We start from the raw sequence: 12,808 nt of genomic DNA, 5'->3' as shown, positions 1-12,808 counted from the left end.
TGCCTTAACTCAGGAAAGCAGAAACCAGTGTGAAAATGCAGTTTAAATATCTTATGGTAAGGGTTGCAGGAGGGCTGTGCACGTGGCACCATAGAACCAGCACAAAGGGCTCCTAACCCAATCTTAGCAGGTCAAGGAAGCCTTCCTGGAAGAGCTGATATTTTGCCCAGTCCTAAGGTGTTAATAAGAGTTAGTCAGGTAGAGAAGTCTTTGAAAAAAGAGAATTCAAGATGGGAAACAGCTTGTGCAGAGACCAAGAAATGAGTGGACATGGAGCATTGGTAGTTCATAACAGTTTCTGCATGAGCGGAATGCTGGACCTATGGAGAGAAAGAAAACTGGAGAAGAAAGGTGGGACAAATTGAAAGACCTCACATGTTGAGCAAAAAAATTGGACTTAGACGGGGGCAATGGAGGCCTATTGAAGAATTTCATGGGATGTGAAATGAGCCTGAGTTTTAGAAAGCTCATTTTATCAGCAGTGGAGAATCTTGTCCATATTTAAAAGCCAGGAAGATGCTCCCTAAGACATCATTCTATTATATCCCTGGTCATGATAAAAGCCTATTCAGGAACACAGGGCTTTACCCACATGTGTGCATACACACACATACAGACAGATACACACAGACACATCGTCACTCAAAAGCCAACCCCTGCATCCTAGTCCCCAAAGGCAACCAGCCAGCAAGCAAAGGATACATGATCTTGTCTTGGAGGCGATCATACTTGGAGAGCATCACTGTACAAGCCCCACAGCCCCCTTCTCCACAGCCCAGCTTGGTTCCTCTCAGCCCCACTGGAAGGTCAAGGGTTAAGGAATATGAACTCAAAGAAAAAAGTCTTTGTTGGGCTGCTGGGAAATGCCTGGGCTGAGCTGCAAGTGAAGAGCCATCCATCCACACACAGGCTCAGGGCCCTCAGCCCGGGAGGCAGCAGGTCCAAACAGCCTCCCACTCAGAGAGGCTGCCCTGCAACCCGAGGAGGCAGGGATGGAGCCAGCTCCACTTGCAGAGAAGGAAGGCCCTGGCACCCATGTGTCATCCCCTGGGACTGGAGCTCCACTGCTCTCTGGACCTGGAGATCTTCTTGGGATCACAGTCTTCTAGGTGTGGTCTTAACAGGCCCCCAAACTGGTGGCCTCACTGGGCAAGTGAATCAGGTGCCTCAAAAATGGAGCAAGTGGGGCAATCCTCATCACCCCAGCTGGGCATGCAATGAAGCCACCCAGGCCAGTACGGGACTTGCTGAGTTCAGCTTCCCTCATTCCCTTGCCAAACCTTTTGGACTGATGAAGTCTGGGGACCAAAATTAGAGCTGCATTAAGGGCTTCTGAATATCCATCCCATAAGATATGTGAAAGGAAATTAAAATGAGGATATTTTGGGGGTCAAAAGCCAATATTGGAGACATCTCTTACATCCTGGGAGAAATTAAGACTCTGATACTTTTTGAAGTTTGAAAAGTGCCTAGCTAATAGGCTGCCTTGGAGAATAGCAATTATGGTGGCCTCTTTCCCATGGGACACACAAGCTCCCCCGCTGCTTCTCCCTCAGGCCCCCAGGCCTCCAAGCCCTTCAGCTTCCTGCTGAGGATGGAGAGAGCTGAGTATCTCATCTCCCGGTTATTTCCCTAATTTTAAGATAAAGTTAATAACTAACAATGATGTACAGCATCTTCTACTTGGAAAGCATTCATATCCATGTTTGATGTTCACCATACTTTCGTTAGTGGGTAGGACAGGAACTGCTATACAAAACAGTGAAATGAAAGAAAGAAAGAAAGGATGGAGGGAGAAAGAAAGAAAGCAGGAAAGAAAGGCGGGAGGGAGGGAAGGGAGGAAAGAAGGAGGAAAGACTGAGACCCAAGACGTAATGTGAGCCCCGCAAGGTAACACTCAGTTACTTTGAGTGTTAGGCCCAAACGCAGTCCTCTGGTTCTGGATTTGGAGCCTCCTCCTTCACCATGCTGCTGCTTCTTTTAAGGTACAGCTGAAGAGGGCTCTCTAGATCTAGAGTTTTCCTTTCACTAGTCTGGACCTATGAGATCAGCAGTTGAGATCACTCTAGGGGCTCATGAGGATGAAAGGAAGCAGCCCAAAGTAGTCTAGAGTCTTCTGCTAGCCTGGGGATCTTTCTGGCAGCCAAGATAGAAGTCAAGGTTAGAGTCTTCTCTCTTGCCTGGAACTCTGACAAATAAACTCTCAACACAGGCAGCAACAAGCCACAAGGACTTCATATTTACATGAAGCCATCTTTCACGGTTGGATTTTATTTGTGATTTGGCATTTAAACCAACCAACGGTATGACCAGGAACTTCTGAGCCTGCTGGCTCTTCACAACCTTATTAGAAAACTAAAATTGACGCCAGCAATCTAAGAATGAGCCTCTCTTCCCAGGCTGCCTAGGTAGATGGGCTGGAAATGGAGTTCCGTGCAGTTCCCTGATCCTACTGAGTGACCCAACCTCTACAAAAACACCATCAGGTCCATGTGCCGTGAACCTCCAGACCTGCCCCCTCCAGGTTAAAAATCCAGGACAAAGTACATTAGAGCCAGTCACTCTCTGATAGGAGGTGAAAGAACAAGAGGGAAGGCCATGGATTCCAGGCTCACTTTTGTGGATGTTGAGACAGCTTTTTGCTTTTGTTCCAAAATACATCACTGGAAAGAGCCATGAGACATCGCCACCTCTGGGAGCCACAGAGGTCAGGATGGGCATCACTTTACAGGAGACCCCTGGAAAGTGTCCAGTGGTGGGTGGGAGGTTCAGACCGTGGCGCTGGGCTTCAGTCCAGCTCTCCCAGCATGTGTGCAGAAAACGTGAGGTGGGGGAGGCAGGTGCCTGAACACTCCCAGCCTCACTTCCTCCTCTGTCAAAGGGATCGCTGTGGAGTCAGTGAGACGGCCTACACAAATCTCCTGCACTCTGCCTATACATGGTCAGCTCCCATTAGATGTAAGCCCCTGTTGTCTTTACTGTTGTTTTTGTTCCAGGGTCTCAGAATCCTTTCCTACTGTGAAAGAACAAAAGGGATGCGGGACCTTACAGAAGCCCTCCCCACACTGCGGGTAGAGCAACACCCCACCCCCAGGAGTCCCCAGCCCATGCTTCCCGGCATCTGCCTTTCCCACAGTGGATGGTGCCTCTACACGATTCCCACCTCAGGCATCTCTTCCCCCAGAATACTCCCTTCTCTGACTTTCCTTTTCCCTCCGCAGAGCTTGAAAGCCTTCATGGGAAGCACCTGCATTAACAAAGATCTGCTGAGGCAGGCCCCCACCCAACACCCATTCTTCCTGGTGGGGAGGGGAAAGGCCATGAAGCTGGTCAGGGCTAAACAGGGCCTTTTGGAGCTGTTTGTTTTATAGGCCCAGGATTAAATCTCAGCGTTACTGGAGTCTTAAATGCAAGAGACCTTGAAGAATATCAAGGACAACATTCCTGCTTGGCAGCTGAGAATTTCAGACCCACAGAGTTCAAATGACTTGCCAGGGTCAGACAGCTGCCAAGGGACAGAGTTGTGGCTAAAATGCAGAGCTCCAAAGTGCTCTTTTCTCTGTACTCCATGACCTCCAGACCAGTTACTAGCAAATGGCCCAGGGCCCAGAGAATGAGTCCCCAGTGGCCCCTCTCCCTCATCCCCACTCCACAGTCAGGATACACTTTCTTCTCAGGTAGGCCAAAAGGGTTGTTTCTGGATCTGCATTTTTCTCCACCACCTATAAAAACAAACACAGAAGAAAACTATATCAAACACATACTTAGCCATTGTCTCACCCAAGAATTTGCAGAGTTAATAATGGAGGTGCGTTAAACATATCATGAAAATGAAGGTACTTTTCTTGACCGTTCCATAAGATGAACATATTATCTGCAAGCCAAATTGTGTGTAAGCTGACACCCTGCAGTTCTGAAATTCTGCATTCATGCTCGGCTCTGGACCCATGACAGCACGTAGGTGTGGCACCTGCCATGTTGGGCTGATCAAGGCAAAGTCCCCTTTAAGATAAGCATGTCATTTCATTTCCAGCTGCTGGATAACATCTGTGTACACCAGGGACAGACCTCTGGCTTTGCCTCCTGGACAGTAGACTCTTAGGCGGTAGACTGCCAGTCAGTCGGCCTGTGATTATAGCAGAGTATTGTTTGAGTTGGGTTATCACAATCAACAACACTAACACAGGTTAGAAATGGAGGAAAAGTCTCAAACCAAAGGCCCATGAACAGAATGTTCAATAAGATAGAAAAAACTTGTCTTACAAAGTACAGTGCCAGGTCCTGATGGAAATCATCGAAGGAAATCTGTAAAAATCTGTTTCACGTCTCCTCTTGCATCATCAAGCACAATAGGGTTTGGATGATTGGGGTGATTAAGGGGAGAGCACGTGTCATAAGGGGCTTCCCAGGTGGCACTAGTGGTAAAGAACCCGCCTGCCAATGCAGGAGACATAAGAGATGCGGGTTCGATACCTGGGTCAGGAAGATCCCCTGGAGAAGGGCATGGCAACCCACTCCAGTATTCTTGCCTGGAGAATCCCATGGACAGAGGAGTCTGGCCTGCTACAGCTCATAGGGTCACAAAGAGTCAGACACGACTGAAGCGACTTAGCATACATACACACACACAGACGTGTGATAAGAGTTTCTTTAGAGAAACCTGTACTAGAGATCCCACATGTTTCTGAATTATGAGGAGAAGGTATCTGAAATTAAACGACGCTTCCTCCTTGGAAGAAAAGCTATGATAAACCTAGACAGAGTATTAAAAAGCAGAGACATCACTTTGCCAACAAAGGTCCATACAGTCAAAACTATGGTTTTTTCCAGTAGTCACTTACAAATGTGAGAGTGAGACCATAAAGGAGGCTGAGTGTCTAAGAATTGATGCTTTTGAACTGTGGTGTTGGAGAAGACTCTTGAGAGTCCCTTGGACTGAAAGGAGATCAAACCAGTCAAGTCTAAAGGAAACCAACCCTGAATAGTCATTGGCAGGATTGATGCTGAAGCTGAAGCTCCAATACTTTGGCCACCTGATACAAAGTGCCAACTCATTGGAAAAGACCCTGATGCTGGGAAAGATTGAGGGCATGAGGAGAAGGGGACAACAGAAGATGAGACAATGGTTGGCTGGCATCATCCACTCAATGGACATGAACTTGAGCAAACTCTGGGACATAGTGGCGAACAGGGGAGCCTAGCATGCTGCAGTCCATAAGGTCACAAAGAGTCAGAGATGAGTTAGTGACTAAACAATGACAACAACAGAAACAGACTTGAGAACTAAGTGCAAGGCATGATCCTGGGTCCTGCGGTTGTGGAGAGAGAGCCATAAATTACATTTTTAGGAAAATTGGAGTAATGCTGCATAAAGTCTATAGATTAGGTAACAATGATATAGTAACACTAGATTTCCTGATTTTTATAAATAGATTGTGGTTATGTAAGAATACCCTTATTCTTAGTTTAAGGGAGAAAGAAGTATGATATCTGAAATTTATCCTCAATTGTTCATAAAGAAAATTTTATACTTTATATGTTCATTCCAATTAATTACATATCTAAATATATAAAATTATGTACTTATAGATCTATATATCTATGCACCTATATATCATTTTGTTGGCATTCATTTAGCAAGCATTTCTTTGTATTCTTCTTGCAACTTCCTTATAAGTTTTACATTTTTTTTAAGTTTAACTTTTAAAGTTCAAAGTTTGAAAAATAAATTTCTTTAGTAGAGGATTTCTCAGGGTTTTGATATCCATCCATTCATCCTTTCCACATCAACTGGGCACCTACTCTGTGCCAACAAAACGGTCTAAGAATATCTAAGAAGAGCATCTTGTGGGGATACTTGTCTTTGAAATACATTGTAGAATATGGTAACTTACCCGATCACAATCTATTCTGCCAACCCATTCATTAGCTCCCAAATGGTAAATGCCTGATCTTGGAGATTGTGTTCCTCTCATGCATGTGTGTCCCATAGTCTCAGACCTGGGAGGAGCTTGTAAATGTTGTTGACAAGGAGGGTAGGTGGGTAAGTGACTGAGCGTTAACTTATCACTGACTGCGGCTTCTTGTGGGCGTCACTCATGGACACTTTCACCTGTACTCTCCATGCAGAATTTTCTAGACTTCTCCAGGGGTCAACATCTTCACTAACCAGAGAGGGACTGTTTGAATAACAAGAATCCAGCGCCTGCCCCCGGCCCCAACCCCAACTGCCCCACTGCCAGGAACAGTGATGCAGACACAGAGAACGGACTGCAGAGAGGCGGACATAAAGAGCGGACATGTGGACACAGCGGAGGAAGGAGCGGGCGGGACAGGTTGAGACAGCGACACTGACGTGTATGCTCTACCGTGTGTGGGGTGGACAGCTGGTGGGAAGCCGATGTTAGCACAGGGACCTCAGCTCAGTGCTCTGTAACAACCTAGAGGGGTGGGATGGCAGTTGGGAGAGAGGCTCAAGAAGGATGGGATATATGTATACTTATAGCTGATTCACGTTGTCATACAGCAGAAACCAACGCAACGTTGTAAAGCAATTATCTTCCTATTAAAAATACATTAAAAAAAAAAAAAAGGAATCCAGCCAAAAGCATGGTCACTACAGTGATTCCAAAATACTGGGCAACTCTTTCCCTTTGACTCTGACTTCAAATCAGAGGAAGTGGAAGCCATAGTCACCAAGGCCTGTCACCACCACAGAAGGCTCTGGAGGTATTTGATCATTTGTATCTTACTCCCTCTCCAGGATCACAGCGAGTGAAGACAAGAGTCCTAGACTGTGGTCTGAAAGAGGAACAGGAGGAAGTGCATATTTAAGAGTGAGTCAGCAAGTTCCATCAGCTTCTTTGGTAACCTCCTTGCACAATGTCTGGTAAAGAAAGATCTAGAACATCTTGGGAATAGAATTGGGAAGAAACAGATGCCTCTATCTGACTGGGAATTCCTTGGTTGGTCCAGTTTTTACAGCACTGTTTTCACCTCATCATTCCTCACCTTGCCTCACCACCTTTCCAGTAGATTCTCAACAGTTCATGTTTGCAACATTAAATGTGCCAATATTCATTACAGAAACTGGAAGTAGTCGAAGTTTCAAGAGATGGTAGAGTTTGATGCAGTAATACCATCTAAAAAATTTTAAATTGCTTTCCTAAGGTGAAAATAAAATACACAGGGAAACAATTTTCAACAAACCAGACTGACCTTGAAATGCTGCTTTCTAGATCTGGTGCATCACAGCAACCATCCCCAAAGAACCTTGCACTGTCACACATGAATTGATGGCTTCATAAACCATCAGAACTTTGAGTTAAGTCACTGAATCCAGCTGCTCATCCATTACAAAAATCACTTAGAAAAATGCCACGGAAGATGCCTCTGTGTAAGTAATATGTGAAGAAGACCTATTCAGCAACCATTTCTTAAATCTCTCCAGTGTAACTTTGTGTGTGACAGCATTGTTGGAATTCTTGGCTGCAGAAATCTTACAACCACCAACGTGGAAGCTTTGCCCTACCTCTTAGTTTGCTGTCAGAGGCCAACCCTGAAAGGAAGTCAACACAGAGAAACTACTCTGCACCTGAAAGAGCACAAGTGACCTCCTTCCCCAGGGCCACCTGCTGATACCACTGAAATTGAATCCAACCACCTTGGAAGCCCCTTACGTTGCAACAGCTCACAGCATTCCCCTGGTAGTCACCCAGACACACCCTGACAATTTAAGCACTAGTTGCATTTTAATTCTTGAAAACTGCCTCCAAAGTCGCCTAGCTTCTCAACTTAAAATTGCCAATATTGTGAAACAAAATTGCTCTGACTCCTGGGTTTGGCCCTCACTCATAAAATCCACATGGCCATCCACAGTGTGCAACCACAGCTAGCCTTTTACTGTCCATTTCATTCACAGTCAGGGAGCTGAAGCAAGCACCTCAGCACCGGTGGAGGGAGGGCAAGTGGACGACAACGGAGACAATGTGATGTGTTTACAGCTCTCTCCAACTGCTTTAAAATTTGCAAAAATTCTTACCCTTCTGGTGCTGCAAGGACTGGTACCCATGTCATAAGACCCTCCTCTGCCCCATTCCATCCCCACTTTTCCTAGGTCCCTATGCACACCACTGAAGTTGATCCAAGTGGGCAATTTTTATCAAAGTAAGAGGTTTGTGACTCGATAGACATGAGTCTGAGTGAACTCCGGGAATTGGTGATGGACAGGGAGGCCTGGCATGCTGCAATTGATGGGGTCGCAAAGAGTCGGACACGACTGAGCGACTGAACTGAACTGAACCAAGAGTGGGGTGGGGGGACCCATGCCCTTTAGGAAACAAGCATTGTGACTTGACACAAGATGTCAGTATATGTCCTCACACAAGTTAGCTGTTACATTGATATGCATGAAATTTCAGAATCAAAGCAGTGTACACGTTATACCCTGAGATAAGCAAGAAAACACATTCCTGTTCCTTTTCTCAGTAAAGAGAGCAACAAAAGCCTTAGGATACGTTTGATTAAACACCGAAATAGAGGTGGAGTGGGTGACCTTCAATCTCACCGAGAATTCTGTCCACCTTTCTCAGCTTGGTGCCAGCATCTCTACAGGCTGGGAGCGTGGGGGAGGGAAGTGCTCACATATACCCCTCTTCTCTCTTCCCTCCCCATCACTCCTCTGCCCCATGAGGATCTTGACTGGGTTCTAGACCCGAGAAGGTCTGCTCTCCCCAATGATACCCCCAATTCAGGAATAGCTTTGAAGGAAGAGAAAGCGAGAAGGTGAACAAATGAATGAGAACCCAAAATAGAGAGGACAAACATTCTCCCCGGGGATCAGGGAAACCAGAGGAAAAATCAGCTTCTGCTTACCTTTTTGCCATTCACAAAGAAAACCAATTCATCTGCTGTCATTGTCAACAGGTTGGGGGTCCCCGAACTCCAGGTACCTCACGCCTAAGAGGCACTGCCAGTTATCACTGCCCTGCAACTTGACAAATACACCTCTCCCAAAAAAGAAATGAAGTCAGCCAATGGGAGGGACCAAGCTTAGAGCTTTGGGGCACAGAGAGTTCTTGGCACAAGCCACCAGTTTACATAATCAAGGAAAATGCAAACAACCATACTCAGCAAATCACACCCCCAACACTTGTGTCCAAGAGCACAGAGGAAGACACAGTGGATACAGGCTTGGTGCCAGACGGCCGTGTGTCTTAGGTGTCACCCTCCTGGAACCTGCTTCATCCCCCTACTTGAAGACAGAGAAGGGGGAGGGGCCGTGGTCACAGTCACAGTCATGGCGATAGAGGTGAGTCACATCCTCCAAGTCCACACTTGGCATCTCGCCATTTAGTTACAGAGACCCAGACTCAGCACTTAGTAGGCAGGACTCATTCTCCTAGAGCCTGGAAGAGTCTGGAGTCACCAGAGGCAGAGTCCAGTGCTTCAGATACAAACTCTGGCATTTGACCCCAGCAGGTCTCTTCTCACTTTCAGAACTCATTGATTTTCATCTGTAAATGCGCAAATGAATGACATCAAGAGTAAAATGCTGGGGGATAGATGATGTATTTGGGAAGTGCTTCCTAAATTGGCAAACAAACCTAACTTTTTTTTTTCTGTTGCAAATGTATTCTCAACAGCACAATAAAAATAATCCTCATAACAAACCATTTTTGAGGTTTCCCTTTTGTTTCTCTCAGTGAATCACCATAGATTAAACTGAGTTATTCTAACTCATAAACATATTTTAAAATACTGCACCAAAAAAAATGTACCTATCTCATAGTCATAGGCCAAATTAATACAGAGCTGAAAACCTTCCCCATCCAGTCTCCATTAACTCCTGGTATAAACATACATGCATATCACCTACCTGACACCACCAATGGGTTCTAAAGTCCAGCACCCCAATGCCCCTCCCAGCTCTCTGTCTCTCTGACACACGCGCTTACGCACCAGCATTCTCTCTTGTCTTCTACTCAGCTAGCCTCTCTGAGGTAGGTCACTTTCCCTCTACCCCTTGAAGGATACAAGGAGGGAGAAAAGCAGATGTGCTTGGTACAGAAATACCTTACAGAAATCAAAGACTGGCAGGACAACCACCATGAGATCAACCAACGGCCCTCTCACAACAGCCTCCACTTAAGCAGGAGATGAAATTCCACTTGTCGGGTGGCTGATCATCCCAGTTTGCCTCCAGATATCTTGATTTTAGCAGTGAAGCCTTGACATATCTCAGTCCAGGGCAAACGAGGATGATTGGTCAACATAAAACAGTAGTTCTTACCTGGGTAGAGATGATGCCCATCCCAGGAGCCTTTTGGCAATGCTTGGGGATATGTCTTGGTGACAGAAATCATCAATAATCAATCTATAATAATAATGACAACAATAATAATAATAAAAGAGAGTTTTATCTGAGCCAAACTGAGGGCTACAGTTCAAGAGGAAGTCTCTCCAAATAGTTCTGAAAAACCGTTCCAGAAAAGCATGATTTGGGGAAGTTTTATATCTTGTCAGAAAAAAATAAAAACACGTACCATTACAAGAGTACATTTCTTCATAGTTTCAAAAAAGACAGGTCAGCACATACACAGGGAGTCAGGAAAGCCGTGGTGCCAGGAAAGGTTTATCACCCAAAGAGCACCAGGACTGGTGTCCTAGGAAGGGAGGCATGCATCTTTAAAATGGACAGTTTCACTGCGGTCAATGCAGACCAAGTTTTTCTTTATTGTTAAAGCAGATGTACGACATACGTTTAATAGGTCACAAAACAGACTGTCCTAGTTAGGATAAAGTTTAAGTTAATTCATGGATAAGCCAGGATGACTTCCTCATGCCTCAATATGTGAATATTTCCACCATCATTCCCATTTTCTGATCAAAAAAAAAATCTTTGAAAAGAAAGCAGTGATGACCAGAATATTTGTCCCTTGATGCCAGAGTGGTTGCTCCCTACCCACAGGTCTCTCAGTGCTGGACTTCCTCTCTTTTAATTTTTTAGAGGAAAGTTCAGTTCAGTTCAGTCGCTCAGTCATGTCTGACTCTTTGCGATCCCATGAATTGCAGCATGTCAGGCCTCCCTGTCCATCACCAACACCTAGAGTTCACTCAGACTCACGTCCATCGAGTCGGTGATGCCATCCAGCCACCTCATCCTCTGTCGTCCCCTTCTCCTCCTGTCCCCAATCCCTCCCAGCATCAGAGTCTTTTCCAATGAGTCAACTCTTCCCATGAGGTGGCCAAAGTACTGGAGTGTCAGCTTCAGCATCATTCCTTCCAAAGAACACCCAGGGCTGATCTCCTTCAGAATGGACTGGCTGGATCTCCTTGCAGTCCCAGGGACTCTTAAGAGTCTTCTCCAACACCACAGTTCAAAAGCATCAGTTCTTCGGTGCTCAGCTTTCTTCACAGTCCAACTCTTGCATCCATACATGACTACTGCAAAAACCATAGCCTTGACTAGACAGACCTTTGTTGACAAAGTAATGTCTCTGCTTTTGAATATGCTGTCTAGGTTGGTCATAACTTTTCTTCCAAAGAGTAAGTGTCTTTTAATTTCATGGCTGCAATCACCATCTGCAGTGATTTTGGAGCCCCCCCCCCAAAAAAAAAAAAGTCTGACAGTATTTCCATTGTTTCCCCATGTACTTCCCATGAAGGGATGGGACCAGATGCATGATCTTCGTTTTCTGAATGTTGAGCTTTAAACCAACTTTTTCACTCTCCTCTTTCACTTTCATCAAGAGGCTTTTGAGTTCCTCTTCACTTTCTGCCATAAGAGTGGTGTCATCTGCATATCTGAGGTTATTGATATTTCTCCCAGCAATCTTGATTCCAGCTTGTGCTTCTTCAAGCCCAGCATTTCTCATGATGTATTCTGCATATAAGTTAAATAAGCGGGGTGACAGTATACAGCCTTAACGTACTCCTTTTCCTATTGGGAACCAGTCTGTTGTTCCATGTCCAGTTCTAACTGTTGCTCCCTGACCTGCATATAGGTTTCTCAAGAGGCAGGTCAGGCGGTCTGGTATTCCCATCTCTCTCAGAATTTTCCAGTTTCTTGTGATCCACACAGTCAAAGGCTTTGGCATAGTCAATAAAGCAGAAATAGATGTTTTTCTGGAATTCTGTTGCTTTTTCCATAATCCAGAGGATGTTGGCAATTTGATCTCTGGTTCCTCTGCCTTTTCTAAAACCAGCTTGAATATCTGGAAGTTCACAATTCACGTATTGCTGAAGCCTGGCTTGGAGAATTTTGAGCATTACTTTAGTGTGTGAGATGGGTGCAACTGTGCGGTAGTTTGAGCATTCTTTGGCATTGCCTTTCTTTGGAACTGGAATGAAAACTGACCTTTTCCAGTCCTGTGGCCACTGCTGAGTTTTCCAAATTTGCTGGTAAATTGAGTGCAGCACTTTCACAGCATCATCTTTCAGGATTTGAAATAGCTCAACTGGAATTCCATCACCTCTACTAGCTTTGTTCGTAGTGATGCTTTCTAAGGCCCACTTGACTTCACATTCCAGGATGTCTGGCTCTAGATGAGTGATCACACCATCGTGATTATCTTGGTCATGTAGATCTTTTTTGTACAGTTCTTCTGTGTATTCTTGCCACCTCTTCTTAATATCTTCTGCTTCTGTTAGGTCCATACCATTTCTGTCCTTTATCGAGCCCATCTTTGCATGAAATGTTCTCTTGGTATCTCTAATTTTCTTGAAGAGATCTCTAGTCTTTCCCATTCTGTTCTTTTCCTCTATTTCTTTGCATTGATCACTGAAGAAGGCTTTCTTATCTCTCCTT

The 12,808-nt window shown here is 45.2% G+C and overlaps 1 protein-coding gene across 6 annotated transcripts in view; it reads right to left on the bottom strand.

Moving 5' to 3' along the window:
• XDH (xanthine dehydrogenase) overlaps positions 1 to 10,473 on the bottom strand; it is a 69,324-nt gene extending 58,851 nt beyond the window's left edge. For 4 of the 6 annotated variants that reach the window (XM_027966969.2, XM_042246314.1, XM_004006045.5 and 1 more), the window contains exons 1-3: positions 8,875 to 8,973; positions 3,665 to 3,722; positions 703 to 799 (exon numbers count right to left, since the gene is read on the bottom strand). In XM_027966969.2, coding sequence (XP_027822770.2) covers positions 703 to 799; positions 3,665 to 3,722; positions 8,875 to 8,916 — 197 coding nt within the window. In that variant the 5' untranslated portion in view covers positions 8,917 to 8,973. Of the gene's footprint in view, positions 1 to 702; positions 800 to 3,664; positions 3,723 to 8,874; positions 8,974 to 10,291 lie in introns of those variants that run through there. The other 2 variants (XM_060412324.1, XM_042246315.2) reach the window with 2 other exon arrangements.
• Positions 10,474 to 12,808: the final 2,335 nt, after the last annotated feature.

The sequence above is a fragment of the Ovis aries genome, chromosome 3 (genome assembly GCF_016772045.2).
Source record: "Ovis aries strain OAR_USU_Benz2616 breed Rambouillet chromosome 3, ARS-UI_Ramb_v3.0, whole genome shotgun sequence".
Lineage (NCBI taxonomy): Eukaryota > Metazoa > Chordata > Mammalia > Artiodactyla > Bovidae > Ovis > Ovis aries.
This window is presented reverse-complemented; position numbering and strand designations above follow the sequence as displayed.